Source organism: Lontra canadensis, unplaced genomic scaffold (genome assembly GCF_010015895.1).
Source record: "Lontra canadensis isolate GAN:19392208 unplaced genomic scaffold, GSC_riverotter_1.0 scaffold12, whole genome shotgun sequence".
Taxonomy (NCBI): Eukaryota; Metazoa; Chordata; class Mammalia; order Carnivora; family Mustelidae; genus Lontra; species Lontra canadensis.
This window is the reverse complement of record NW_022631006.1, coordinates 6,066,619-6,093,519: the sequence shown is the minus strand read 5'-3', so window position 1 is coordinate 6,093,519 and position 26,901 is coordinate 6,066,619. Positions and strand designations below refer to the sequence as shown.

The 26,901-nt window shown below is 53.2% G+C and overlaps 5 protein-coding genes across 15 annotated transcripts; 3 read left to right on the top strand and 2 right to left on the bottom strand.

Moving 5' to 3' along the window:
* Positions 1–1,816: 1,816 nt before the first annotated feature.
* Positions 1,817–9,753, top strand: DCAF11 (DDB1 and CUL4 associated factor 11). 3 transcript variants are annotated; one of them, XM_032856322.1, is made up of 15 exons: positions 1,817–1,942; positions 2,568–2,751; positions 3,676–3,803; positions 4,027–4,154; positions 4,432–4,496; positions 4,810–4,910; positions 5,141–5,287; positions 5,501–5,555; positions 5,894–5,962; positions 6,322–6,379; positions 6,480–6,665; positions 7,108–7,261; positions 7,673–7,825; positions 8,684–8,790; positions 8,885–9,753. In XM_032856322.1, the coding sequence occupies exons 1-15, from the start codon at positions 1,837–1,839 to the stop codon at positions 9,017–9,019; spliced, it is 1,776 nt and encodes a 591-aa protein (XP_032712213.1). In that variant the 5' UTR covers positions 1,817–1,836; the 3' UTR covers positions 9,020–9,753. The 3 variants fall into 3 exon arrangements, 2 of the variants coding, with proteins under 2 accessions (XP_032712213.1, XP_032712214.1); XM_032856323.1 differs by lacking the exon at positions 1,817–1,942 and adding an exon at positions 1,953–2,304 and having other exon boundaries at positions 2,407–2,774; XR_004382544.1 differs by lacking the exon at positions 8,885–9,753 and having other exon boundaries at positions 7,108–7,260; positions 7,671–7,825.
* Positions 9,754–12,826: 3,073 nt separating this feature from the next.
* Positions 12,827–14,538, top strand: FITM1 (fat storage inducing transmembrane protein 1). Its single transcript, XM_032856305.1, has 2 exons — positions 12,827–13,528; positions 13,902–14,538. Exons 1-2 carry the CDS (start codon positions 13,263–13,265, stop codon positions 14,512–14,514), a joined length of 879 nt encoding a protein of 292 aa, XP_032712196.1. The 5' UTR covers positions 12,827–13,262; the 3' UTR covers positions 14,515–14,538.
* EMC9 (ER membrane protein complex subunit 9) lies at positions 13,423–22,001 on the bottom strand. Of its 2 annotated transcripts, XM_032856319.1 has the most exons (8): positions 21,716–22,001; positions 21,359–21,401; positions 21,139–21,215; positions 19,949–20,018; positions 19,767–19,861; positions 19,414–19,601; positions 18,188–18,193; positions 13,423–13,435 (listed from the first exon to the last, which is right to left on the bottom strand). In XM_032856319.1, exons 1-6 carry the CDS (start codon positions 21,895–21,897, stop codon positions 19,421–19,423), a joined length of 648 nt encoding a protein of 215 aa, XP_032712210.1. In that variant the 5' UTR covers positions 21,898–22,001; the 3' UTR covers positions 13,423–13,435; positions 18,188–18,193; positions 19,414–19,420. The 2 variants fall into 2 exon arrangements, with proteins under 2 accessions (XP_032712210.1, XP_032712212.1); XM_032856321.1 differs by having other exon boundaries at positions 21,359–21,809.
* PSME1 (proteasome activator subunit 1) lies at positions 16,500–19,374 on the top strand. 2 transcript variants are annotated; one of them, XM_032856317.1, is made up of 11 exons: positions 16,500–16,728; positions 17,356–17,388; positions 17,534–17,596; positions 17,712–17,822; positions 17,911–17,956; positions 18,070–18,167; positions 18,423–18,491; positions 18,577–18,644; positions 18,752–18,806; positions 18,884–18,970; positions 19,151–19,374. In XM_032856317.1, exons 1-11 carry the CDS (start codon positions 16,690–16,692, stop codon positions 19,229–19,231), a joined length of 750 nt encoding a protein of 249 aa, XP_032712208.1. In that variant the 5' UTR covers positions 16,500–16,689; the 3' UTR covers positions 19,232–19,374. The 2 variants fall into 2 exon arrangements, with proteins under 2 accessions (XP_032712208.1, XP_032712209.1); XM_032856318.1 differs by lacking the exon at positions 16,500–16,728 and adding an exon at positions 17,170–17,268.
* Positions 22,002–22,877: 876 nt separating the features above from the next.
* On the bottom strand, positions 22,878–26,728 carry PSME2 (proteasome activator subunit 2). Of its 7 annotated transcripts, none has more exons than XM_032856310.1 (12): positions 26,274–26,719; positions 25,932–25,964; positions 25,622–25,666; positions 25,454–25,516; positions 25,132–25,218; positions 24,997–25,027; positions 24,813–24,910; positions 23,972–24,040; positions 23,734–23,801; positions 23,511–23,565; positions 23,116–23,202; positions 22,878–23,024 (listed from the first exon to the last, which is right to left on the bottom strand). In XM_032856310.1, the coding sequence occupies exons 1-12, from the start codon at positions 26,319–26,321 to the stop codon at positions 22,944–22,946; spliced, it is 765 nt and encodes a 254-aa protein (XP_032712201.1). In that variant the 5' UTR covers positions 26,322–26,719; the 3' UTR covers positions 22,878–22,943. The 7 variants fall into 7 exon arrangements, with proteins under 7 accessions (XP_032712201.1, XP_032712202.1, XP_032712205.1 ...); XM_032856311.1 differs by having other exon boundaries at positions 26,304–26,719; XM_032856313.1 differs by having other exon boundaries at positions 22,890–23,024; positions 23,116–23,243; positions 26,274–26,728.
* Between the last annotated feature and the right edge of the window lie 173 nt (positions 26,729–26,901).

Sequence of the window (26,901 nt, the reverse complement as noted above, 5' to 3'; positions counted from 1 at the left end):
CCTGGAAGTGGTACCACTGGATCACGAGGGAGGCCACGGATAGAGACAAAGTTTCCTCCAGATAAGAAATTCTCCTGGGAAGGTGCAAAGGTGGAAACAGCACAGAATTTATGGGCATATTTACTTGGCAGAAATAACATAAAATGAGACTGATTAAAAAAAAAAAAAAAAAAAAGGCGACCAGGTTAGGAAGTCTGTATTTGAAACAATAAACAACCACTTGTAGGTTAAGAACTAAATGCGGTTGGGGAAAAATCTTTCCAGCAGATCATATAGGAGAGGCAAGAAGTAATGAAAATTTGATTTTGGGTAGTGACAGTGAAAACAACTTCAACTAATTAGCTAAAGAATCTGTAAGACTTGAACTATATCTAAAGGGCAAACAGGAGGGAGAGATTTTGCTTGTTTTAATGATTTCAGATTCTCCAGGGTGGATAACCCGGAAACCACAGAATCCTAAGGTCTCAACAAATGTCACAGGGAAATTGACTGTAAGTTACCTGACCATTAGAATTGGGTGACCGGCAGAACAGACTACATAATTAATAGAGCCCAGAGCAATATGAAAATGCGGGGTGCTGGTTCAAATACTAAGAATTTCAGACAGCGACAGCAGTACGTTAAACCAAGCACGGGGCCCTTCTAAGCGTAGAGCCCTGTACAGATCCCACGCCCATATGAAGACGCCTCTACTGACCAGAGACGATAAGCTCGACTCTAGGCGTCTGAAGAACAAGAAGCGCCCTGGTCTGACTACACCTTCACCCTCCCAGGGACAGTGAGCGATAGGAGGGCCCACGAGATCTAAGAAGCCTCGCACCCATCCCTGACCTCAGGGGGCCCCTGGGAGAGTTCGCAACACTTCTAAGAGAGTGTGGACTGGAGGCGCTGAGGTGCAGCTTGGACCCAGGGCCTTTGCACCCGGCGCGGCGAGGTCACTCGACCTCCAGCCTTGGAGAGGATCCCGAGACGTGGCATGTCCCGGCCCTGGACTCAGCGGGTTATTCATAAACCCGGAGGACAGGTAGGAGGCGGCACTCGAGCACTCCCCGTATAAGGTGCGGGGAGAGGAGAGGCCCGCGGGAGACCGAGGGCCTAGGGAAGGTCTGCAAATCCTGGAGAGCGCAGGGGCGTTAAGGACAACATACGGAACCGGAAAGGCCCCTAGAGACCCTGCGAGTATTAGGGAGCGTCTACAAAGACCCCGGAGGGAATCCAAATGTCATCTAAAAAGTTGCCAAAGAAGCTAAGGGGTGGTCTAGAAAGGGCAATACCCACAAAACAGGGCTTCCGGAAGCTAGACCCGGAAGGGAGGGTGTGGAGGACTGCCCATCTGTGACGTGAAAACACCCTAAAGGCGCCGGTCACCCCTTAGGGCCCGACCGGCAGAAGCTGCAACCAGCAAAAAAAAAAAAGAAGAAGAAGGCTGAAGCCGGGGGGCGGAGGGTTAGGAGAAAGGGAGGCCCTTAGAGATCGTCTGGAAATTCCGAAGCCAAAATAACTTGAGGGGCCGACAGCAAATTGTATCCTTCGCTAAAGACACCTCCAGGTAGCGAACCACCAGTTTCTTTTGTAAGCTCCGCCCCTCACCTATTAAGCGTAGTTCCGTTGTCTCTGATTCAGGAAGCTGCGGGTTCCCCATTTATTCCTCCCAAGTGGGAGCAAACGCCCCTCCTCGGTCGCGCGCTTTCTCCTCCCCTCTCATCCCTCACGCACTTTCTCCCGCCCATCTGTCAATCACTGTCCTCAGCTGTCCAGTTAGCGGGCCAAGGGGGCGGAGTTGTCAGGGGCAACGCGTGACGTCTGCTGTCCTCCGGCCGGGAAGCCAGGAGATGCATGACGAAGGAGGCGCGTGACGGAGGAGCGGTTGGCCGGTGCTGCGGCCTCCGTCGGTGTAAACAAGGCCTCGCGCCGCTACGGGTCCTGCGACCGCTCCTGGCTGGTGGGTGGTCTCGCGCGGGGCAGTAACCGCCGGCTTCAGTGGGAGGGGCTTCTCGGCTTCCTCCCTGCCTCCCCCACTTGGCGTACACACCCCCGGCACACCACGTGGGCGTGGGGCGAAAGGGGGGGGGGTGTTAGGGCGAATTCTTAACCTCATTGGTTGTCGCTGCTGCCGGCTTTCGCAAAGGAGTGCTCTGATTGGTCGGTAAGGGGGGGGCGTCGGGGGGTCTCAGAGCCCTAAAGCTTCTGATTGGTTAGGTAAGATAAGCTAATGAGGCGCTTTCTTCCGCGACGGGTTTTGATTGGCCGGCCAGGGAGGTTACCTGGGAATTCACCCACCCACCCCTCCAGGGACTTTGATAGGTGAGTTTGAGGTAGAAAACTGAGAAATTCCTCTTCAAAGGATTCTCATTGGTGAGCTAGGGTAGCGCCCTAGGCTTCACTTTGATTTTTTTTGCTTCACAGGATTGGGGAAGGTTTGTGTTCCTGAAGCCTTGGGAGTTGTCAAAGGTTACAGTGAAGGGATTTCAGACCCTAGGAAGGGTCGCACTCTTAGAGATAGCTACCGCTCTATCTCGGGAGCCCCTGGTGTTTCTAGAGCAGGCTTTGCTTTCACCAAACCCAAGGAGGTGACAGGAGGAGTCCCTGCACAGGACCTAATGATGCTGTGACCAGAAGATGGGATCACGGAACAGCAGCAGTGCAGGAACTGGGTCCGGAGACCCCTCCGAGGGCTTGCCCCGAAGAGGGGCTAGCCTACGTCGGAGCGAGGAAGAAGAAGAGGAGGATGAAGATGTGGATCTGGCCCAGGTACTGGCCTATCTCCTCCGCAGGTAACTTACCCTCTGATGTGTCCCTACCAGGGACCACCACAGTCCCTTGGTCCCAACTCCAAGCAGGGTGGTTACAGAAGCTAGGGAATGGGATTAGCTCAGACTAGCTGTTCTGTTTGAACTTCCCTTCTGGACACTCATGGCACTCAGCTCAGAACCCAATAAGAGTAGTTCTTAATTAGGGAGGGTCACGAAGACAATTCGCTTTTGTGTTTGTGTTTAGGGGGGCTGCCTCTCTAGCTAAGACTATGCAAGTGTAATCTATTTCCCAAGTAAATAAAAAACTAAAAATGTTACCCTGATGGAAAAGGCGTGATGTGAGGGGTAAAGAGAAGAGCTGGGGAGGTGGGTGTTGAACTTTGGAGAAGTTACGGACATGTGATATGAGGCCATGTGGATTTACTTGAAAAACAAGTTTAAATTAACCTAACTCTAATCCTGTTCTTGAGGAAAGAATGCTTTGAGGAAAGTGACCACCACTGGTAATTGACTGGAAAGGTGTGCCACTTGGCTCTGTTTCCCAGCTGTGGCTCCCAGGGGAGAAGAAAAGCCTGGGAATCCCTTCAGAATACTGTGTTCTGTGCCAGACTCCTCAGTCAGAGGCTCGGAAGGAAAGGCTCTCAGGAATTTTAGCTCTCTAGGAAGTCAGCTGAGTAGGTCTGTCAGCCTCCATGGAATGTTGGGGTTCTCTACTCCTGCTGTAAGCATGAAGATTCGTTTCCTACCATGTCTTTTAGGAGACTGAAAATAACAGCCAAGGTCTAGTCAGCTGCAAACTTCAAAACAGAGACAGTATGAGGGTTTGAGTAGCAGGTGGTCTAAGAGTTCAATAGCCACTGACTCTGAATTTGGTTGGTTTGGGGAAGGGATCCTCCCTTTTATCATGGGCATCTCTCCACAGAGGCCAAGTGAGGTTGGTGCAGGGCGGTGGTGCAGCAAATTTACAGCTCATCCAGGCCCTCTCGGACTCGGAGGAAGAGCATGACAGTGCTTGGGATGGTCGTCTTGGGGACCGATACAACCCACCTGGTAAGAGGAAAGGCCAACTGAGACCTTAACATTGGAAGACTTTCATTGGAAAACCCTTTTTCTGTTTTATTGCAAGAACAGTAGGTGAAGTGGAAAGAAGATGAGATAATTCAGGGAATGAGAGCGTCTTTGCAGCCCCAGTCTCTTCAGCTGCATCGAGTGGGCTGGAGCACAGTTCTGGGGCTGGAAGACCTAGGGTGGAACTTCTGCTTGGTACTCACAGTGGATGCAACCCCTGACACCCGGGAGCTGGAGTGCAATGAGATCAAGACCCAAGTGGAGTTGGCTACAGGGCAGCTGGGGCTTAGGCGGGCAGCCCAGGAGCACAGCTTTCCTCAGATGCTGCACCAGGTAGGCCTCTCCACCTCCAACCAGCCTGGCAGCAGGCCTCTTGAGGTAGCCAGAAGTTCTGCCTACCCCAGAGGAGAGGGAAGTAAGCCCTCCAAGGAAGCCTCGAGTGCTGGAGCTGGAGAGTGCTTAGCCAGCCTGCATTGGAGTTTGGTGGGACTTACTAGTGTGTGGAGTGTCCATTTCTGTAGCAAGAGCACTATCTTTGGAGGAGGGGGCTTGGTGCGGCTAAAGTGGCCCTCTGTTTCTGCTAGCAATATTCCCCAATCCCTTCCTTTAGAGAGAACGGGGCCTCTGCCACCGGGGAAGCTTCTCCCTTGGAGAACGGTCTCGAATGATGTCTCAGTGAGTATGGGGCTTGGTGGAGAGACTCTAAGGGCCAGATAGGTCTTATCCCCTAAACTTTGAAGGGACAGGTGTTAGAGGATCCTCAGGGATATTGAAGTTAGGTCAAATGGGGTCAAAGCTTGAGAGGAAACAAACTGGAAGAGTATAGAAATTGAGAGGAGGATTGAATGAATAAAAGAGAAGGGATCATAGCCCAAGCCAAAAGGGAAGTCCGCCCTTGCACTCACACCCAGTTCTGTTAGGATTCTGCTAACCAGGACTAACTTCACCCTCAGCTCCCTTTACCTTCACTTTCTCTCTGCTTTCCCAGCTTCCTACCCAATGATCTGGGCTTCACTGATACCTACTCTCAGAAGGCTTTCTGCGGCATCTACAGCAAAGATGGTCAGATCTTCATGTCTGCTTGCCAAGGTACCAGACCCTGGTCCTACCAAGTGCTGTGGCACAAGGAACATACCCCCTGACTGAGGCTAGAAAGCTCCAGATCCAGGGAACTCAGACCCTGGGTTAGGGATGCTTAGCCAGAACATGTTTCCCATGATCAAGGGAAGATTCCACAGACGTACAGTGGAAGCGAGGTCAGATCTAGAGAGGCTGCAAGGAGGGGGTTCCCTAATTCTGCCCGATCCCCGTTTACCCAGACCAAACAATCCGACTGTATGACTGCCGGTATGGCCGCTTCCATAAATTCAAGAGCATCAAGGCCCGGGACGTGGGCTGGAGCGTCTTGGATGTGGCCTTCACCCCTGATGGGAACCACTTCCTATACTCCAGCTGGTCTGATTACAGTGAGTATGCCCCAGACTTCCACTGGCTCTCCAGCCTGGGACCCCAGGTCTCCAGATGCCCATGTGCTCTGTGCCCAGACTCTGTGGCTTCTCCTGGGAAGATCACTTCCAGGGTCTGACACCCTCACCCTTTGTTCCATCTCCTGCCTAGCTCCACTTCCACCCTCCTTCCCCCAGCCCTGAAAGATTTCTTGTTTCTCTTGCCTCTCTTAGTTCATATCTGCAACATCTACGGGGAGGGAGACACACACACTGCCCTGGACCTAAGGTACTGCCCATCAGAAACTTCTCAGGGAAGGCTCCTGGAGGAGCAGACCTCTTGAACTGGAACCCCTGCTTAGAGGGAAAAATACACTGGTTGCAAGTGTCTCTGTGTGGATTCCTGGGAGGGAAGCACCCATCCTTGTCAGCCAGAGGACTAGGGTAAAATAGGTGGTTGTAGGATTATTTCAGGGTGCTCACGGAGGGGATCCACGTTCTGGGATGTGTTGACAAGACTTCGTTTTCCCCTCTGGAATATGCCTTACAACCCTCGTCTAATTCTGTGTAGAGGCACAGAGGCTGAGGGAGGTCCCCTTGACCCGGCTCCCCCTTTGCTCTTTTCAGGCCAGACGAGCGTCGCTTTGCAGTCTTTTCCATTGCCGTCTCCTCCGATGGACGGGAAGTCCTAGGAGGGTGAGTATGGTAGGGGACGGAGCCCTTGATCCGTGAGCTAGGAGTTCTCCCAGAGACATGCTCTGCTCCCGCAGAGACTGTACTGGACACTGCTATCCAGGCAGCTACAGAGAACAGCCAGCCCTTTCCCAAGGTCAGCTATTACAAGCTATTTCACCTCTTGCTCACTCTTTCCTCAACACAAGATGGAAGGTCTCAAACCTCCTTGCAGACATAGCTAAATTTTGTCTCGCCTCCTGCGTAAAAGGAGACCAGGGCTTGCCCCTTAGCGAGACTTTGCAACAGGGACTGTCCAGGGCACACGTAGCACTGGTTCTCTCAGTTCCAGCTCCAGACCCCTCTCACCCTTTCCCTTTCAGGGCCAATGATGGCTGCCTCTATGTCTTTGATCGAGAACAGAACCGGCGCACCCTTCAGGTATTGCTTCTGAGACTTAGAGCCTCTGCCTCCTGGTCCGTGGCCTAGGAGAAGACCTAGAGAGAGAGGTCCTAGGTATTCTGGTTTCCTGCTTCCCTAGATTGAGTCCCATGAGGATGACGTGAATGCAGTGGCCTTTGCTGACATAAGCTCCCAGATCTTGTTCTCTGGGGGCGATGATGCCATCTGCAAAGTGTGGGATCGACGCACCATGCGGGAGGATGACCCCAAGCCTGTGGGTGCACTGGCTGGACACCAGGATGGCATCACCTTCATTGACAGCAAGGTGGGCTGGGAAGCAGACCTGCGTGGCCAGGTTACAGTCGTCCAGGAGCCTGTCAAGAGGGCTGGGTGTGGGAAGTCCCCAAGCTCCTTATTCAGGTTTGCAAGAGCTGGAGTTTAGGGAAGGGGCTTAAGCCTAGGAACAGGAGATCCTTCTGTATTCACAAGGCCTCAAGGAGCAGGGCAGGGCTTTCTGTAGAAGGAAAGACGATTAATCCAGGATTGACTAGGAGGCCCAGCCAGTGCACTGGGCAAAGATGGGGAAACCTAGCCAGAGGGTTGGTTCTGTGGTAGAAAACCAGTGGCAAGCTCGCCTGGATGAAGAAAGAGGCAAGCTAGGTCAAAAGGCTGGCATTCTTACCCCTCACCTGGAGAAGCAAACTTAGATGGACAGACACCGGTGTCCGCAAGCTCTAACACCTGGGTATCCATCTGGGGATTCACAGGGTGATGCCCGCTATCTCATCTCCAACTCCAAAGACCAGACCATCAAGCTCTGGGACATCCGACGCTTTTCTAGTCGGGAAGGCATGGAGGCCTCGCGGCAGGCTGCCACACAGCAAAACTGGGACTACCGCTGGCAGCAGGTGCCCAAAAAAGGTGAGCAGAGAAAGTGGAACCTGATATCTGGAGAGTAAAGAGTTGGGGGTGGCAGTTTACATAGCTAACCCCTGGTAAGGCCTAGCCTGGACACAGTGGATATGACTGTAGCCTGGGGGTCTCCACCTGCCCCACGCGCCCCCTCACCAGGCGTTAACTCTTCGTTTGTCTAATGGTGGGGAAAGGCGGGGGGGGTCCTAGGGCTGGGTGCTGGGGATCACTCAGAACCAAGGTGAAAGGGTTTCAGTATCTTCACAACCAGCAGAGCCATCTTGGGGAATATTAGGTGGGGAAAGAGCCACCCACTGGGGATTGAAAAGGTGGTCAGTGAGCATTAGTCTTTGCTCAGGACTAATGGTATGGGAGAGTCCAGGCTCCCTAACCTAGGGCTCTCCGTGCATTGCTACCCAGCCTGGCGGAAACTGAAGCTCCCAGGGGACAGCTCCTTGATGACCTACCGGGGCCACGGGGTGCTTCACACCCTCATCCGCTGCCGATTCTCCCCCACCCATAGCACCGGGCAGCGGTTCATCTACAGCGGCTGCTCAACTGGCAAAGTGGTCGGTAAGGATCATGTTGGCACAGGGCACCCAGGAACAGGCACAAGTGTTTCTCTGGCGTTTTACCTCTAACCACCAGAGACAGCCTTAAAAGTCCCATTGGTGACTATGAGTGACGTTTAATTGAGCTCCCAGCAGATTGGGCTTCAATAGAGAAATAGAAAACCTTGTATTCATTCGCATTTTAAATTAAGAAAGGGAACCTAGAATCCTAGTCAGTAAATATAATAGCTTACCAGAAATGCACTTCACTCTGTTTTGTAGCCAGTCAAGGAAGGAAAGAGATGGCAGATGAAAGGTAGAGGGGGACAGGAACAAAAGGACAGCAGCTCCGAGTAAAGGACGTGCAGCCGCTAAAGCAGGAGGTGTGTACAGAAAGATACACAAACACACCTCCGGCCATAAGGAGCTTCAGCCGGTGCGGTACCTAGGGGGGCACCCGGATAGAGCCCCCCTCAGAGAGAAAGATGCACCCCCATCCTGATGAGGAAGAGCAGGTTTGGACCTCTCAGACAGCCCATTGTTCACTTCTGCTATGCCTTCTGTGTCTTGTGGCTTTCTCCAAAAACCGACATAAAGGGCTTTAAAGCCATGTTTCGTTTTCTTAGCTGTAGATCCTGTGATGTTTAGCTAAGGGCCAGGGAGAGATACCCAAGCTCTGCTAGACCACACACTCAGCGCGAGGTAGGGAGAAAGGGAACAGAAACTGAGGAATTAGAGCATCTTCTGTTGGGGGCTTTGCTCCCCTGCAAAAGTGGGGAAGTTGCCTGAGAGGCAGGTAAGCAGTGCGGCTCTGGAACCGTGAGGGATGCTTGGGAGGTCCTCTGGCTGTCCCTTCTCCACTCTGGCCTTCCCTGGGCAGTCTACGACCTCCTCAGCGGCCACATCGTGAAGAAGCTGACCAACCACAAGGCCTGTGTGCGTGACGTCAGTTGGCACCCCTTTGAGGAAAAGATCGTCAGCAGTTCGGTGAGGTCGTAGGGGGCGGGGGGACCAGCACGTTTCTGGGACCCAGACTTAGGAGGGACAGCACCTCTGACTACTTGCCACCTTTGGCCCACAGTGGGACGGGAACCTGCGTCTATGGCAGTACCGCCAGGCTGAGTACTTCCAGGACGACCTGCCAGAGGCTGAGGAACCGCCCGGCGCCCCTGCCCCCATGCCCCACCCCTCTACGGCCTTTTCCTCACCCCAGTAGATCTGCTTTCCATCCCCGTCCACGGGTGAGCCTCTGACAAGCTCTCTGCCTCTTCCTGCCTTTCTCCCTTCTGGGAGATCTTCGGGGAATCACTGGCATTGGATGGGGAGACGCACAAGCCCCGGCTTTGGGGCCCTTGCTGAGCCCTGGAAGATCCTCGCTGCGGGGCAGAGTGGTCTCCTTGTGTGCTCACACCAGTTTGGCTTGGTTCTCTATCTCTGGCCAGAGTCCAGCAGAACTGCCATTATCTGAGGTGTGGCCCTTGGCAGCAGGAGAACTGTCCCGAGTGTTTTTAATCATGTTTGGATGTTAAGTGTTAGCTCCTAGAGTAGATGCCTGGGGTCAGGTCTGAACTGAGCTGTCAGCCGGGCCCATTGCCCTGGCCTTCGTGTTGAGGATTAGACTGGCCAGTCAGCAGACCAGGTGTTCTAGCCATTCTTCTAGAGGTCCTGAAGGCTAGAGCTCTAGCCTTTTTGGGTAGGGTGGAATGAGTAAGGCATGTCCTCAGCACCCTCCTGGGGTGGGGAATTATGTCTTCTCCCTCTCGGAGTCTTTGAGGTGGGACAGGCTATAGTGTGAGAGGTTCCACGTGGCTCCACACAGGGCAGGCCCTCCCTTCCCAGACTGTTCCATCATGCTGGAGGCCAGCAGCTTCAAGGAGGGATGTTGAAGTAGGACTCCTTCGTCCTCTCACTGGTTTTGGCTCCTTCAATAAATTCTCTGCGGGAACCGGGCTCAGTGTCTGTCTCTCTCTCTTTTTCCTGTCTGAGGGCTTTTATCCCCTCACTTCAAGAAAATAGTTTTGACAGAGCCTTCACATATGTTTCTCTGTGGGGAAAAAATACCCCTTTGATGCCCCCAAGTTGAAGAGAAATACCAAAATCATTTGTTAACTGAGCTCTGCACCAGACAGCTCCCTCACTGAACTCAGAAACTTGGAGCAAGTAGAAATCAAGATAGCAGGAAGCAAGCATGGTTTAGATTAGATTCTGGAACAACCACAGCAGCTTTGTTCTGGGGCTGACTTTGGAGCTGCTCCGGTCTATGATAAGACGTAGCCCAGAGCCAGAGAGAAACTGGCGGGCACTGATGGCGGGCCCAACCTGGGGGCTTCACGCCCAGGACCTCCTCCACCCTCACGGCCATGCTTTGTACAGGTGAGGAAATGGCATCGTGCTCAGGTCAGGCGACAAGCCCCAGAGCACACCCATGATGTGGTCAGTAGGGTAGTTGGTTGGGCTTCACCTCCAGCTCTGATCAATCTATCGCCATGACATTGCATTATCCCTAAGGCAATTTTCAAACCAGGATGCACACCTCCAGGGGTCCTCACAGGCACAGCCAGGGATAAAAGTCATACCTCTTTCACATCAAAACAGGGAGTTTTAAAAGAATAGCTTGTTCAGCTACCCAGCCTACATGTGTTCTCTTTCCTCTGACTGCTCTGCCTCATGTGAAACTATCATGCCAGTGTTCCGTCCCCCCGGCCCGCCTTGTTCCCCTTCTGCCACTTCAACCCAGCAATGCCCCCAGTCTCACCCAGAACCTCTATTACCTCCAGGGCATGAAATTAGAAGCAAATTAAAATTCTTCATAGCTTCAAAGCCTCCTTTATATATATTTTTTTTAAAGATTTTTATTTATTTGTCAGAGGGAGAGATAGAACACAAGCAGAGGGAGTGGGAGAAGGGGAAGCAGGCTTCCCACTGAGCAGGGAGCCTGAGGTGGGGCTCAATCCCAGGACCCTTGGGATCATGATCTGAGCTGAAGGCAGACACTTAACTGATTGAGTCACCCAGGCATCCCTTGAAGCCTCCTTTAATCAAGGCCCGAAAGACCATCCATTCTTCTCATTAAGAGATGCATTTACAATTCGGTTTGTATTTAATATTAATTATCACAATGTGTGAAATCTTTGCTATACTGTGGCAAAGCTATACTAAGCAAAGCTGTACTAACAATGTCTACTATAATTTTGTACTACTAACAGTTATTGTGAGAACTCTATTCAGAAAAAAAACGTATTTTAACTTCTAGGGCCTTATGATCACAGGAAATATTTTTAAAAATTAAGTTTCAGGGGCACCTGGGTGGCTCAGTGAGTTAAAGCCTCTGTCTTTGGTTCAGGTCAGATCTCAGGGTCCTGGGATCAAGCCCCGGGTCGGGCTCTCTGCTCAGCAGGGAGTCTGCTTCCTCCTCTCTGCCTGCCTCTCTGCCTATTTGTGATCTCTGTCTGTCAAATAAATAAATACATATTTTTTTTTAAATTAAGTGTCAGGGACACCTGAGTGGCTCAGTCAATTAAGTGCCCAACTCTTGGTTTTGGCCCAGGTCATGATCTACCAGAGAGTCTGCTTGGGATTCTCTCCCTCTCCCTCTGCCCCCCTGCTTATGTGCTCACTCTCTCTCTAAATGGGTAAATTGTTAAAAAAAAAAAAAAAGTTTAAAATTACATACTTTTTTTGGTAGAGAATTGTGATCAGTAAAACATTCAGGCATAAAAACATACTAGGATGACTTTTATGAGGGAAGTCTGATGGAAATATAATTTCTGACTATTAAGATCTTGTCACTTTTTTTTTAAATGGAAAATGGTAAGATATATAATCACTGTACTGTTTAGATCCATTGGGCATATTTAAAAGAATGAGAGAGAGAGAGACAATACACTGGAAATTATGTCCTGTGTAACTATTTAAAATTACAATGAAAAATTTTTTGTTGGACACCTGAATGGCTCAGTCAGTTGAGTGTCTGCCTTTGGCTCAGGTCATGATCCTGGTTTCCTGGGATCCTGGGATCCTGATATCGAGCCTGCTCAGCTGGGAGTCTGCTTCTCCCTCTCCCTCTGGCCCTTCTCCCTACTCATGCTCTCTCTCTCTCTCTCATATAAAGGAATAAAATCTTTAAAAATATATTTTGTCAAAAATGTGAGGCATTCTATAGGTCTTCTGTTAGGGTCCATGAACAGGAACTCTGTTGAGGTATGGGCTTTAGGATCTGGAAGGAATCTGATTGATGAATCCATCTTGATCAGTTTATGGATGTGGGCACTGAGGACCAAGGAGGATTAGTTGATCTTCCAGAAGTCACACAGTTTAGAACCCAGGTGCACTTTCTTGCTCATTCCTTTTATTACTTCATGGGCCTACACTGTGCTCTGAAATCTGACCACCAGTCCTGAGGAATGATAAAGGATGACTAAAAAGGATCTTAGAACAGCTATTGAATAACAGGGACATCCCTTGGATAGATTCCTCCCTGCCTTGTGGCTCCAGCCCTGGGGGGTCAGACTGGGAGGCCAGTGTGGGACTTAGGACCCAGCAACCAGTTCGAGGACACAACCTAAGGCTCTGATAGGCTCCAAGCTGGGGATTTTCCTTGTAGGGTCTCCCCCACCCCATCCCTATCACATGGCAGTAAGCCTAATCTTTGGGGTCCTGAAAGTCCAGACTGGGCCGCCGCCATCTCTCATACAGTACACCTTCCCTGGGACACTTAAAGCTCATCTGTTGGCCGTCATGGTAACTATACCAGAGAATGGTCCCATCTTAGATCCGATGTCTTGTGCATTGCATAAGCACCATGGTTTACATAAGGCCAGACTAGCCACTCAGAGCCCCTCACACCAGACAGGGGCTGGATCAAGCCCTAGGGTCATGATACACCTAAGTGGGTATCCCCGCTGGTGTACTCTGCCCCCCAGCCTGACTTGGATGCGGGGCTGTGCACAGCCATCTTGTGCTCAGAATTTAGGAGAGGGGCTAGATCACACTGATTATGAGGCAGGCACAGATTTTTTTTTTTTTTTTTTAATGATTTCCAAGGTTCATGGCACTGATTTCCCCGTGGAGCAAACATGGTCAGGTTGGGGTGGGGTGGGGGTGACTGGCTGACCAGACAGATGGGCAGACCCAGGCAGGCTATGGACAAAACACTGAACAGCAGGCCTGGCCCTCCGACATGAACCAGAACATGGTTGGACCTGGGGACACGGGGCTAACAGGAAAGGACACAGGCCACTGTCAGGACACACAGCCAAAGCTAGGACCCTGCTGACGTGGCAGCCCTCGGCCCTGGCCCCTTACTGCCCCCCGCCCCTCTCCCCCGCCTGCCAGCTGCCAACAGGGCTCTGCCCTGTGTCTGTCACACCTGTCACTGCCTGTCCTTGTCCGGGGGGGGCCCCATCAGCCCCTCCTCAGCTGCCCAGCAGAGCAAGCGGTTAGTGGGAAGGGGAGGGAAGATGGAGTGGGGGCCGGCGGTGGGGGCAGGGCTGGGGGCCGGGGCCCAAATCCGGGCACTGCTGGGCTGCCTGGTCAAGGTGCTGCTCTGGGTGGCGTCTGCCTTGCTGTACTTTGGAAGTGAACAGGCCGCCCGCCTGCTGGGCAGCCCCTGCTTACGGCGCCTCTACCATGCCTGGCTGGCAGCAGTGGTCATCTTTGGGCCCCTTCTGCAGTTCCACGTCAACCCTCGGACTATCTTCGCCAGCCATGGCAACTTCTTCAACATGTGAGTCCACTGGAGGCTGTGGGCGCCGGCTCCCTGCACTCTGGGATCCCAGCTCCCTCCTCCAGGCTTCTGTCCTCCTGCCAGTCTGGACACTAAAAATAGGCTAGGAGGTTGAGGAGAAATTGGGGGGAGGGGGAGGGGAACAGAGTTGGGGGGTCCAGGGGAAATCAGGAGCAGGGCTGAAGAGGAAATGTGGCTCCTAGAAGGTTGAATGGGCCTCTAAGGAGCTGGCCAAGTTTAAGTGGCTGGGGAGGAAACAGAACCAGTGCTGATAAGTAGGACAGGAGGCAGAGCAGTGATGGGGACACAGATGGGGTGGAAGATGGGGTGGACAGGGGGTCTCTAGCTAGCCTCCCTTCTTCTCTGCCCACAGAAAGTTTGTGAACTCAGCATGGGGCTGGACATGCACCTTCCTGGGGGGCTTCGTGCTGCTGGTGGTGTTCCTGGCTACACGGCGTGTGGCAGTGACGGCACGGCACCTGAGCCGGCTGGTGGTGGGGGCCGCAGTGTGGCGGGGGGCTGGCCGGGCCTTCCTGCTCATCGAGGACCTGACGGGCTCCTGCTTTGAGCCTCTGCCCCAGGGCCTGCTGCTGCACGAGCTTCCGGACCGCCGCAGCTGCCTGGCAGCCGGCCACCAGTGGCGGGGCTACACGGTCTCCTCCCACACCTTCCTGCTCACCTTCTGCTGCCTGCTCATGGCCGAGGAAGCGGCAGTGTTCGCCAAGTATCTGGCCCACGGGCTGCCAGCCGGGGCCCCTCTTCGCCTCGTCTTCCTGCTCAACGTGCTGTTGCTGGGCCTCTGGAACTTCTTGCTGCTCTGTACCGTCATCTATTTCCACCAGTACACCCACAAGGTGGTGGGGGCCGCAGTGGGCACCTTTGCCTGGTACCTCACCTATGGCAGCTGGTATCATCAGCCCTGGTCTCCTGGGAGCCCCGGCCACGGGCTCTTCCCTCGGCCCAGCTCCAGCCGCAAGCACAACTAAAAGAAATAAAGGCAAATCAGGCCTTGCTGGGGCTCTGCTCATTCTTTGGCTGGGAGGACTCAGAAACGGTGGGAAGGGTGAGAAGGGAGTCAGGCAGTCTCCCTCGAGTTCCTCAGCCTTTCCTTACCCTTAGCGACCTTGAATATCCTTCCTAATGCTTGCTCTCCATCCCTCCTGCGGTCAACTCTCCCAGTCCTCGAAGACTTCAAGCTCTCTGGTGGGACTTGGATGTCAAGGAATGGCAATGCTACAGCAGGTAAGACTGCCCATAGGTAGGGGCAGCACTCCCGCTGAGCACGTGCTTCTCTCTGCTCCGTTCACTGTTTTTTCTGCCTCCTTCACTGAATCTCCCCTTCCACCTTCCCTCAGGGCCTGCCTGTCTTTTTACTTTACATTTACTTAACAACTGTTTATTGAGCCAAGCATAGTTCAATGCCTTGTGAATAATAAAAACAAGATTTCTGCTCTTTGAAGGCTGATGGGTAATGGGGGAGGCAGATGATAAACTCACAAATTACGGCAAATTTCTCTTGTGCTCACTATGGGTCAGGCAGAGGTCTAAGTGTCTCTAAGCTCTTCCTATAAATCTAAGCCCTCATAACACCACCACTACCAGCAGGTGGGTTTGGTAGTGTTTCTATTGTACAGTTGTGAAAACAGGCACAGAGGTTAAGTGACTCTGAGCCCAGGCGACAGGGGTCCATTGTCTGTGCTCTAAACAAAGAACCTGCAACTACAGCCCTCCTGTGGCCAGATTTTGTATGGCCTGAGAGTTAAGAGACAATTTTACATTTTTAATGACTGAAAAAAGAACAAAAAACAAAACAAAACAAACAAAAAAACAGAAGAATAATATATCACGGTCTGTGAAAATACAGAATTCAAAGTCCAGTGTCCACAGATAAAGTTTTATTGGAACCTGGCCTGGCTAATTCATTTAGGTATGGCTATTTACCTGCTCTAATGGCAGAGTTGAGTGGTTACTCCGACACCATATGGCCCACAAGAGCCTAAAATATTTGCTATCTGGCCTTTTAGAGAAAGTTTGCCAACCCCAGGTCTAAACCACACTATCCCCTCCCCCCCCAAATAAACTGGCTAATATCAGAGAGCTTCAGTGCTATGAATGTACTAAAGCAGGCTGGTTTGTAATAGAGACTTGGCAGGGAGGTACTTTATGGAGAGAGTTCTCTCTGGAGAGGTGATATTTGAGCAGAGAACCTAATGACCACCCAAACAGGGAAAGGGTGTGTCAGGCAAAGGGATTGGTAAAGTCAAAGGGCCTGAGGCAGGAATGAATGTGACACCTAACACAACGGGTTTAAGCAACAATGGAAGGCCCAGCTATTTGCAAGTTTAAGGGAAGGGGGAAAGCAGTGGAAAGTGAAGTTGCGGGAGAACAGGGGCCAGGCAGGCCAGGCAAGACTTCTGGGCCAGGAAAGCCCTTTAGATTTCATTCTAAGATCAACAAGAAAGAAAGAGCTTCAAGCCAGAGAGAAGTCTGTGTGGAGAGTATAGGGGGTATAATTCACAACGAGGGTCAGAAGGGAGCTGACCGGGGCCTGGATTGGAGGGGTGACAGCTTCTGAATGTCACCGCATAGGCCAGACGATGCCCGTGGAGCCAGGGCTAGGGAAGGGAATCCAGAAAAGATGGAAGAGCGCCAGATAAGGCTTATCACTGTCCCAGGCCAAACAGAGACAGAAGAGCACCGGAGGTGTCCGGACGCAGGGAAATGAGAGGCGGGGACTGGCCGGTGGCAGACCAATGAGCTCCGGGAGGCGGGGAGGCGGGCCCGCGCTGCGTGGGGTGCGAGGGCGTGGAAAGAAGTGTGTTTGGTGAAGGTAGCGGCAGCAGGCCCGGAGACGAAAGGCGGGAAGAGAGGAGGCGGGGAAGGAGAGGCTGGACTTCGGGAGCTGGGCGGGGAGTGAGAGGTGGGCTGGGGCGGGCCGCCGGGTGGAGGGGGAGGAGGCAGCGCTCCTTTCGGCCTCCAGGGGGAGCCCGGCCGCGGCGGTAGCCCTCCGCTCGCTCCTCTCCCGGGCTGGCCCCGCCCCCTCCAGTACCTCCGTTCCCCGGCTACCCAGGAAGGCCGTGCGGGTGGTGAGAGCTGCTTTCGCTTTCCCTTCCCTGTGCACCCTCCGCTTCTCGTGCGGCGCTAGGCCCCCCGCCCCGGCCATGGCCATGCTCAGGGTCCAGCCTGAAGCCCAAGCCAAGGTGAGCGCTGCGGGTTCGAGGAGGGGCTCCTTAGGGAGGCGTGGCTCCGAAAGGCTGCAGGCGTGCGTGACCCGCCCCCCAGCCCGGTAGCTAGTCGGGGTCGCGGTCTATCCGAGCCCACGTGAGCCTCGGTGCCAGGAGCACCTGCGCCCTGGCCGGGGGAGACAGGTGAGGTCCGCCTGCCCGGAGAGGCCAGGCGGTCGAGGTTCAGCGGGGTGCAGTGAAGCAGAGAGCTGGCGTGGAGGGGAAGTCCGCTGGCGCGGGGCCCCGGGCCACACACGGGGTGCCGGAGCTGCTCTGCCACCTCATGGCCTTTCCCACGGAAGGGCCCCCGGCCCACCCCACAGGGTACGCCGTCCCTGCCCCAGTCGCAGAGGCTCTTAAACCTCTCCTTGCACAGCCCAGGAGACCCGAGGGATCTGTTCCCACTTGGACCATTCACCCTTCACCGCCAGGAATGTTCTCATCCCCCACAACCAGCCCCACGGGGATCCACTTCACCCTTCCCAGCCCCACGGGATGCATTCCACCCTTCCCCAGGTCAGGCCCTACACAACCCTAAGGGTACGGTCCTCAAACGAACTGGCCATAAGCCAGGTGTGGTGAAGGACTGCCTGTGTTCCACAGGTGGACGTGTTCCGTGAAGACCTGTGTATCAAGGTAAGACCTGCCCCATCAGCACCCTGCCCCTACCTAACTCCCCTTGCTCAACCCTTCCTTGCTGGTCAGTGTCAGCCCTGCTTCACTGCCAGGAAGAACATTTGATTCTGACCCATATCTTCCCCCACCCCAACCTCACACACAGACAGAGAACCTGCTGGGGAGCTACTTCCCCAAGAAGATTTCTGAGTTGGATGCATTTTTAAAGGTACTGGGGGCAGCAGAAAGCTAGAGAGTAGGGGTCAAGGGGGGAGTCTGGGAGACCATGAGAGCAAGGTGAGAGGGATACCCTTGCCTCTAGCCCTCCTTCCACCCTGCACCAGGAGCCAGCTCTCAACGAAGCCAATCTGAGCAATTTGAAGGCCCCGTTGGACATCCCAGTGCCTGATCCAGTTAAGGAGAAGGAGAAAGAGGAACGGAAGAAACAGCAGGAGGCAAGCCGGGAAGAGCTGGGGGGAGGGACCCAACCATGGGAAAAGTCAGCCTTAGGCCTGACTCGCAAGAGCCCCTCTCTCCCTGCAGAAGGAAGACAAAGATGAAAAGAAGAAAGGGGAAGATGAAGACAAAGGTACCACCATGAAGGGATTGAGTCTCACCTCCTAGGAGCTCTTCCCTAGGGATTCCTCTTCCTTGCCCTCACACAGTCCCAGCCTGGTGACTGACCCATTGCCCACTGCCTAGGTCCTCCCTGTGGCCCAGTGAACTGCAATGAGAAGATCGTGGTTCTCCTTCAGCGTCTAAAGCCTGAGATCAAGGATGTCATTGAGCAGCTCAACCTGGTAAGACCTCCCACTCTCACCCCCAGGCTTCAGATCTAACCCTTTGTCCTCCTTGGCCTCTGCCAGGTAGGATTTAGCACTGGCCAGGTATTAGCAGGAGAGAGCACAGCAAATGAAGCCAGAATTGTAGGCCCTGGGGCTTAGGACAGACTTGACCTGAGTCCTTCCCCCGACTGTGGGCAGGGACGCCGAGGACAGGAACCTGGGAATTAGGTTGGGAGCTGATGTGGCTTTGATGCCTTTCCCTCCTCCCAGGTCACCACCTGGTTGCAGCTGCAGATACCTCGGATTGAGGATGGGAACAATTTTGGAGTGGCTGTCCAGGTGAGAGCATTACCTCACTCCTCTGCCTTCCTTACTGCTCTAGTCCCAGCTGCTTTCCACTTTCCTCCTTGCATTCTTTTACTAGGAGAAGGTGTTTGAGCTGATGACCTCCCTTCACACCAAGCTGGAAGGCTTCCACACTCAAATCTCCAAGTGAGTGACTGCCCACCTCCACCTGCCTGCACACTCTACCTTGGCCTTGGACAGAGGCCTGGGCTCTGTCTTCCTTCTCCCATTCCATAGGCTTCTACTTTCTACAGGTATTTCTCAGAGCGGGGCGATGCCGTGACCAAAGCAGCCAAGCAGCCCCACGTGGTAGGTGAGGCCCAAGTCAGGGTGCATGGTGGGGGAAGGACGCATCTGAAGTCAGGCCTGACCCAAGTCTCCCACAGGGTGATTATCGGCAGCTGGTGCACGAGCTCGATGAGGCAGAGTACCGGGATATCCGGCTGATGGTCATGGAGATCCGCAACGCTTATGTGAGGAAGCGAGGGTTGGGGGGCAGAGTAGCAGAGGCAGCTTTCCCAGGCCACCTACTCCCTGACCCTGCAGGCTGGGGGTGAAGGGTCACAGACCTTAGCCTCTCCATAAGGTTAGAAATGGGGCACAGGAGCCGTTGGGGTCCTGTGGCTGACCCCTACTCTTCTCTGGCCCTGTAGGCTGTGTTGTATGACATCATCTTGAAGAACTTCGAGAAGCTTAAGAAGCCCAGGGGAGAAACAAAAGGAATGATCTATTAGCCTCCCCTCATTCTGTAATGGGTCTGGCAGAGACCTTCCTATCTTTTACATAGGACTCCAGACTTTCCCCAACTTCAGCATGTTGAGGTTTGTCCCCCTCTTGCCTCCCAGGCACAATAAATAGTCATACCATTGTCCTTTCATCCAAGTATTTTTATTGGATCCTGATCCTTCCCCTCCTTCCCTGGCTCAGGTCTTTCCATTGGTGGGACCCACCCATTGGGTGATTTGGGTGTTTAGCTGCTGGTTGGTCCAGTCCTGCCGGATGTCATCAAGGTGGCAGTCAAAGTCCACAAGGTGCTGGTGGGCCCGGCCCTCTAGTAGTGCTCCCACCATCTGCCGTGACTCTTCCCAGTCCCTCCACATCACTCTGAAATCATAACCACCCCCCGTGGAGGTCACACTCAGCAGGCAGTGGCCTGACACTTGGCAGAGGTTAGCATCTAGAGAAGGACCCTTGGGGGCAAGATCAAGGACAGAGGAGGCCCAGGAGCTATGGGCTTCCAGGAAAAGGTGGAGGGAGTAGGGCACTCACAAGTTCTTGTCCTTGGGGACCCAGCGGAGACCATGGTTTTCTAGGACGATGACGGGGGGCACATGAGGCTGAGACACCAGTTTCTGATTATCCAACTGCGGACAAGGAAGGGGTGGTGAGGGTTTCAAGGATCCCCCTTCCTACTTTCTCACCAACTCCCCACCCTGAAACCCAAACCTTACCATAATAAGGACTGCACCAGGGAAGAATTCTGCAATCCGCCCAGCAATTTTCAAGGCCAGGGGTCCAGCACTGTGTAGAGGAAAGATCAGAGGAGTGAGGAGCTGACCATGGGTAGACCTGTCCATCTGAGCTGGACCTCCCTGGTCTCCTAGATGATGGCACAGTGGTGGCCTTTCCCTGTCTCGGGCCTGGGGGTCGGCTGCTTTAAGCTTCATAAACAACTGCTTTGACACTTGAGTGCAGTTGGGAACAGGTGCTTAGACTGCTGGTTAAGGTGGAGATCAAAGGTGGTCTTTTGGGAGGGTAATTTGGCATAACCACCCAAATTTAAATAGTACATTATACATATGCTGACCCAGAAATTCCATTTATAAATGTAATAATTGGACACTGTCTGTATTAACAAAAAATGGGAAACAATCTCAATGTTTAAGGCATTAAATCACGGTACATCCATACTCATACTATATAGCTGTTAGGATAAGGCAAATCTTGGTGTAGAGATGAAAAGATGGCAGATATTTACTAAGTGCGGAGGGAAAAGCAAATTACAAAACTGTTTAATTTGATCCAGATACATGATTAAAACATAAGTAGATAATTTTATATAAGAAAATTTCCTTTTGGGGCACCTGGGTGGCTCAGTGGGTTAAACCTCTGCCTTCGGCTCAGGTCATGGTCTCAGGGTCCTGGGATGGATCCCCGAGAATCGAGAATCATCCAATCGGGCTCTCTGCTCAGCGGGGAGCTTGCTTCACCGCACACGGCCCTCCACCGCCCTCCCCTCCCCCGCCCCGCCCCACCGCCTGCCTCTCTGCCTACTTGTGATCTCTCTCTCTGCGAATAAATAAAATCTTTTAAAATTTTTTTCCTTTTTTTTTTTTCTTTAAAGTTGCTAGTTGGGCTTCCTCTGTGTTCTTTCAGCACTTGGCGGAGGGGAGGTCACCTCGGTTAAAACCAGGTGTCAACTTATTGATACACAGCTATCCTCCCCATCCCCACGGGAGCTCCTCCAGGGACCTTCTTCATATTACTCTATATTCCCTCACTCCAGTACCCAGCCTAGCCTGGTGGATATAGACCCCGTTCCTAAGCATTTGACGAAGGAAAGATGGAAGGAATGACCAAGAGTTCTCTTGATTTCCCATCCCATAACCCTTGGCCTTCTGCCTCTGTCTACTCCACTCACCTCAGGTCGTCCAGGGCTGCATTGGCATGATAGTACCCAGCCACTACCAGACCGGCCTGCGCGCCCCACACATCCACCTGCCATGGGAAAGGGGCCATCAGAAACTCAGTGGCGACACCCGCCCTGTAGGTGCGCACTGCTGCCAAAAGGCCTGGGATGGGCTTGGGCTAAGGGGTGTTAGGGGGTTTCGCGGTGGTCGGTGGGCGTCCAGAGGCGGCACCTGGTTGAGGGCGACCTCCAGCATGACGGACAGGGCCAGATGGCTGTGGAACAGGGGCACACAATCGGTCAGACACAGACATTCTCCCGACTGCGGCGCGGGCGCCAGCAACAGCCCGTTGACGGCGGCGTGCGGGTACCGGGCGGCGTGCAGACACATCTTCACGTAGGCCCGGGCCGAGATCTCCACCTCCCCCATGGCGAGCAGGGCCCCAGCTCGCGCCCGCGAAGCTCCCTCCCCGGCGCTTTCCTTGGCCCTTCCCTCTGCCACCTCACTTAGATTCGGCAGTGACGCTGACTCGGGTCGAAGGCAGCCCGCTGGCTCCCAGGGACCTGGGGCCCGGCGCCCGGCCCCCACCTGGCCCAGAACGCAGATGGTACGGATTGCATGCTGCAGCACCGAACTCCGCCTCCGCCCGCCCCCAGAGGGCGGCCGCAGATCCCCGCGGGTCTGGGGGACTCCAGGCTGCGGCGGTAAGCAGCCCCGGTTTCTGTAGTCCCGCCCACGTGGTGCTCTTCGATAGGCTTAAAGGTTCTCATTTTGCCCAATCATCGGCCGTCCCCAAACCTTGCCCCGCCTTTATCTCCTGCGAACTAAAAAGAACCCACAACTGAAAACTAAAGAGAACTGCCCTCACGCTGATTGGCTAGGCTACTCGACTTCGGCTCAGGATTGCAGGATGGCTTCGTCTGATACCTGCGCCTCCAGCACCCCAGGCCCAGCAAAGCCAGCAGGGTGGAGCGCGCGCCTCCCTTCGGGTGTCCCAGAGAGCCCGCGCCTGATTTCCGCACCTGGGAACGAAGCAGACTGCCTTCTTCCTACAACGGAATGGGTGGATTTGTACTCTAGGCCAGCTCCGTCACCGATGAGACGTATTACCTTTGCCACTACAGGGTATCTGGACCTTGGTTTCCCTAATGTAGCCTCAGCAGAAATAAAGGCGCAATTGGCTGAAGGAGGAGGAAAGAGGACAAAAAAATTTACAGACCCATCCTTCCCTTAACGTCCTGCCGTATGTCCCTCAACATAGTGCCTTCGGAGCGTTTTTTTCCTTGTCAGCCCTTGGGAAGGAGTCCCACCATTCACCCATAATTCTCCCAGTGAAACCTCACTCTCTCTCCCGGCTGGCACTGAGCTGATGATGAGCGGTGTTCTTTCTTCTTTCCCTGATCTCAGTCCCAGAGCTTTCTCCTTGCTCAGCTTTCAGTCCAAGGCCTGCTTGTTCCTAAAAGGGGTTTGCGCAAATGCCACTTCTTCCGGGAAGCACTCACGAGCCCCCTAAATGTTTGAAATAATCTTGGGAAATTCTCAAATACAGGGTATCTATATAGCTATCATGACATGTCAAAATTTCCACCCTGTTCTTTAGGATGCCTTCTTAAGAACAGGATGGGTTTCCCCTTCATCTTTGGCCTCATGCATCCCCTCTCTTTCCTGCCACCACATTCACATTCCGTATCTGGACATAGGCAACACTCAATAAATGCCTTCTGAATGAATGACACACACCAGAGGTAATTCACACAAAGAATAGGTCATTTATTATTATTATCATTATCATTATTATTATTATTTTGGCCCTGGACTAGTACATAGATGGCTTCTCTTCACCCTTTGGGTTGATAATTTTCTCTAGGTTGCTGCTGATGATATGATAAAGCTCAGCCTGGAAGAAGGCCAGAAGAGTGGCAATCAGGTTCTTGGCTTCTCCCCTGTCCCCCTCAACCATCTCCCATAGGAGCTTCCTCCGCACTCACATAGAAGGCCCTCAGGTCCAGCACCATGGCCCTGAGCTCCCCATAGGCTGCCTCATCTCGCTCATGCACCAGGGCCCGGTAATCCATCTGGGATGTGAGAGGCAAAGCTGAGTCAGCCCCATGGGAGGCTGGGACATTAATCTGGTTTCCTCACATAGGGAATAGGTAACTTGAGGATGAACCCTTCTCAGGACCAAGAAATGGAATCCCACAGGATCAAGCCGAGAAAGGGGTCAAGGTTTTTGAGGTCCAAATCAGTTTTTCTAGCCAGTGCTCTTAGGTTAGTATTTCCCACATTGCGAAAGTCAGAAAACAGACAGGGAAGACCTCTAGCCCCTCTTCCTTGCCCCACCTCCAACCAGCCTTAGCTAGAAGCCTGGTGACTATGTACTCACTACATGAGTCTCCTTAGAGGCCTTGGCCACAGCATCCCCACGTTCTGAGAAGTACCTGCCGAAAGTAAGGGGAATAAACACAGGAACGGGTAGAGAGAGAGGGAGATATCCCTCAGACCCTTCCCAGAGGCCCCCATCATCCTGATGGGACCGCCCAGCTACAGGCATCCCAAAGAAATGTCCTTGCAGCACACCCCCATGCTGGCCCTCCGGCTACCCTCACTTGGAAATGGTTGTCTGGAAGGCTTCTACTTTTGTCTTGACTGCATTTACCCTCTCCAACACCTTCTCCTGTGATTCAAAAAAGAGAGAGAGAGAGAGATGGGCAGCAAGAAAAACACTTCATCTCCTCCCTCCTTCACCCACCATCTTTCTCCTCCTCCTCCCAGATTACATCTAGTTCCTATCTCACTCTCCAAGCCTCTCCCTGTTCTCAATGTCCTCATACACCCTTTTCTTACCTGGATAGCCACCCCAAAGTCATTTCCATCCTCAATCTTGGGGATCAGGTGCTGGATCCATGTGATCACCTAAATTATAATCACGTAGAAATCATTCAACAAACTTACTGGGTCTTTCCTTTTACTGCCACTTTCTAATAATAGCTGTATTTAATTGAAGAGTTATTACATGCCAGACACTGTGCTACACATATATCTCATTTAATCTTCACAAGATACATATTCTTGGGACGCCTGGGTGGCTCAGTTGGTTAAGCAGCTGCCTTCAGCTCAGGTCATGATCCCAGCGTCCTGGGATCGAGTCCCACATTGGGCTCCTTGCTCGGCAGGGAGCCTGCTTCTCCCTCTGCCTCTGCCTGCCACTCTGTCTACCTGTGCTCGCTCTCTCTCTCTCTGACAAATAAATTTTTAAAAAATCTTAAAAAAAAAAAAAGATACATATTCTTATTGTACCCACTCGATAGATGAAAAAACTGTGTCACGGAGTGTCCAAGAAGCTTACCAGCATGGTGAGTGATAGAGTCAGGATCTAAGTCCAAGCAGTCTCTAGGGCCCAAGCTCTTAAACCAACTCACGATGGCACAACACCTGCACTGTGTGCCTGGTAAGAAGTGGTTCTAACATTATGGGAGTGGATACAGCACAATCTCTGATTACAAGGATACCACTGTGAAATCAGAGGTCTAGCAGAATGAGAACACAAGGTATCCAAACCCAAAGCACACAGGAAGTTTCCTATGTCAGAAATAGGCCCTTGAATGAAGGAATTGCATCTCTCAAGGAGACTAGGGCCGGGCCCGGCTTGTCTTCCCTTTCTCTTTCTCCCAGTTCCCAGGCTTACCAGAATGCATTTTTCTTTGAGAGTCCAGACTTCTGGCTTAACCAGGGCAAGGAGGGCGAGAACCTTCTCATTTCCAGGGAGAAAGCCACACTTGGGAACTGTGAAAAAAAGGACATTCAGGCCCCTTTTCCTCCAGCAGGCAATGTGCCATTTCCTCTTCCCTAGCCACCCCTTCCTCTCTTACCTTCTTTCTTTTCCTGCTTATCGGTTTCCATCTAAGGTAAAATGAGGGACAGCAGCTTTAGAAAAGTCTCAGAGGTTGGAGGGCCATCATCTCCACCCGGTTTATAGTCTGAGCCCTACACCCCAAGTGCCTCACCTCATCATCCTTGGGCGGGGGGTCTGGGATGGGGATGTCCAGTGGGGCCCGGAGAGAGGTCAGGTCAGCCACATTGAGGGAGTCCTCCTGCATAGAGCTCACTGTCAGCGGTTGCCCAACCTAGTCCCTCATTCTGAGTCACAGACTTCCCTCCACACAGTCCACCCAACTCTCTCCCTATACTCAGGCTTCACACTATCCTAAAGTTTCCAGTCCACCACTCAAACTGTTCTCTGCATGCTGAGCCCAGTTGTTAGCTAGAGGGGGTGGATGGAGCAGAGAGAGGCCTTGGGATGGTGTGGGAGGGGCCCATACTACTCACTTGCAAGAGCTGATTCAGGTGTATGATTTTCTGTGGCAAGAAACTGTAGAGGAACTCCTCTGCCTGTGGGTTACATTGCAAGGGTGGGGAATCTCAGAAGACACTTCAGAGGTGTCAGAGAAGTGAAGACTGGAAGGGCCCTTGTAAATCATTGACTCCAATACTTACAAATAAGGAAACTGAAGCCAGGAGAAGTGAAGGGACTTGCCCAAGCTGGGAAGTGGCAGAACCAAGGTTAGGACTTTGGGGCCACAGCTTTTCCCTCCACACCAAAAGAGGGGAGAGGAAGCAGCAGAAGTGGAGAGAATATTAAGAGGAGTCAAATTAAAGGTAGAGATCAATAATTAGGAGCCTTGGGTGAAGGTTTGATAAGGGAAGTAGGGCCTAGGGTGGGTTGGGGAGGTCATTCTGAGAGGTTGCGGCTCTCAAGTACTGGTCTAAGATTCCGAGTCAAATCGCTTGAATCTAGGAGACTTACCTCCTGGAAAAGATTTTGCCTGAAGACATCCACCTGCACAAAGAGCAATACCCGGATGTTGGTTAAGGGTCTCAGTTGTCAAGAGTGAGATCCCACCCACAAAGGGATGCCCTCCAACTTGGCTCAGGCCTTTCCTACCACAAGCCAGATTTCCCTGGAAGCTCAGGCTCCGTGCAGAGACAGGCCAGAGGGCAGGAACTGGGAATCCCCAGGTAGAAGTGAAAGCACTGAGGAGAGGTTGGGGGAGTTCTCTGGCACGGCCCTGATCCCCTGGAGTACCCAGCCTGGCCACTAGCCAGGAGGGCTCGCCGGCCCTTTCGTGGCCTCCCGATCCCCCATTACCTGTTTGCGGGCTTCCCCGCTCAGGCGTACCCCACAAGGCTTGGCCATGCTGTTCCAGTTGCAAGATCTCCTCTCTCCCAGCTCGCCGCCAGGCCTTTCGCTTTCACTCCCCAGGTCCAGGCCCGCCCCCCTCAGCCCCGCCCCCTTCCTTCTTTTCCCCCTCCCTCTGGCAGGCCGCAAACCGTAGGCAGCCCCTCAGTCATTCTCAGCCTGCTGCGACTAGTAGAGGCGGTGCGAACTCGGTCACAAGCCCGGGGGCTGTCCGAGGGAGGGGCTAGGATAAATGTGGGACCGCGGCTACCGAACAGGGGCTGTCCCTCGGGGAAGGGGAGGGGCTTCCAGGGAGGAGTCAGAGCGGTCCCGGGAAAGTCCAGGGTTGGGGTGGGAGGGGTTGGAGAGAGGGAAAGGGGTGTTCAGTGGTGGGGCTCCCCCAGAAGGCTTGACTGCAGGGAGGAGCCCGAGAGGGATCAGAGTGGAGGTGGAGGGGAGGGCCGGGGGCCGAGAAGGACTAATAGAATATGGAAGGGAGCAGTCTCGGGGATCCCTCCAGGAGAGCAGAAGGGGCAGGACTCGCTTGAGTGGGCCCCAGAGTGGCCAAAGCTGAGCCCGGGACAGTGGGGCTTCCCCG

Excerpts from the sequence above, each read along its gene's own strand:
- DCAF11 (XM_032856322.1), top strand. The coding sequence starts at position 1,837 with ATGACGAAGGAGGCGCGTGACGGAGGAGCGGTTGGCCGGTGCTGCGGC. Across the intron at positions 6,380-6,479 it reads AGAACCGGCGCACCCTTCAG|ATTGAGTCCCATGAGGATGA; the intron begins GTATTGCTTCTG and ends CTGCTTCCCTAG. Across the intron at positions 6,666-7,107 it reads TCACCTTCATTGACAGCAAG|GGTGATGCCCGCTATCTCAT; the intron begins GTGGGCTGGGAA and ends GGGGATTCACAG.
- FITM1 (XM_032856305.1), top strand. The coding sequence starts at position 13,263 with ATGGAGTGGGGGCCGGCGGTGGGGGCAGGGCTGGGGGCCGGGGCCCAA. Across the intron at positions 13,529-13,901 it reads CATGGCAACTTCTTCAACAT|AAAGTTTGTGAACTCAGCAT; the intron begins GTGAGTCCACTG and ends CTCTGCCCACAG.
- PSME1 (XM_032856317.1), top strand. The coding sequence starts at position 16,690 with ATGGCCATGCTCAGGGTCCAGCCTGAAGCCCAAGCCAAG. Across the intron at positions 16,729-17,355 it reads AGCCTGAAGCCCAAGCCAAG|GTGGACGTGTTCCGTGAAGA; the intron begins GTGAGCGCTGCG and ends TGTGTTCCACAG. Across the intron at positions 17,957-18,069 it reads AGGGGAAGATGAAGACAAAG|GTCCTCCCTGTGGCCCAGTG; the intron begins GTACCACCATGA and ends CCCACTGCCTAG.
- EMC9 (XM_032856319.1), bottom strand. The coding sequence starts at position 21,897 with ATGAGAACCTTTAAGCCTATCGAAGAGCACCACGTGGGCGGGACTACA. Across the intron at positions 21,402-21,715 it reads CCATCTGCGTTCTGGGCCAG|CCATCTGGCCCTGTCCGTCA; the intron begins GTGGGGGCCGGG and ends CCTGTTCCACAG. Across the intron at positions 19,602-19,766 it reads GTCCCCAAGGACAAGAACTT|AGTGATGTGGAGGGACTGGG; the intron begins GTGAGTGCCCTA and ends TTATGATTTCAG.
- PSME2 (XM_032856310.1), bottom strand. The coding sequence starts at position 26,321 with ATGGCCAAGCCTTGTGGGGTACGCCTGAGCGGGGAAGCCCGCAAACAG. Across the intron at positions 25,965-26,273 it reads GCGGGGAAGCCCGCAAACAG|GTGGATGTCTTCAGGCAAAA; the intron begins GTAATGGGGGAT and ends CTCTTTGTGCAG. Across the intron at positions 25,517-25,621 it reads TGGCTTCAGTTTCCTTATTT|GCAGAGGAGTTCCTCTACAG; the intron begins GTAAGTATTGGA and ends TGTAACCCACAG.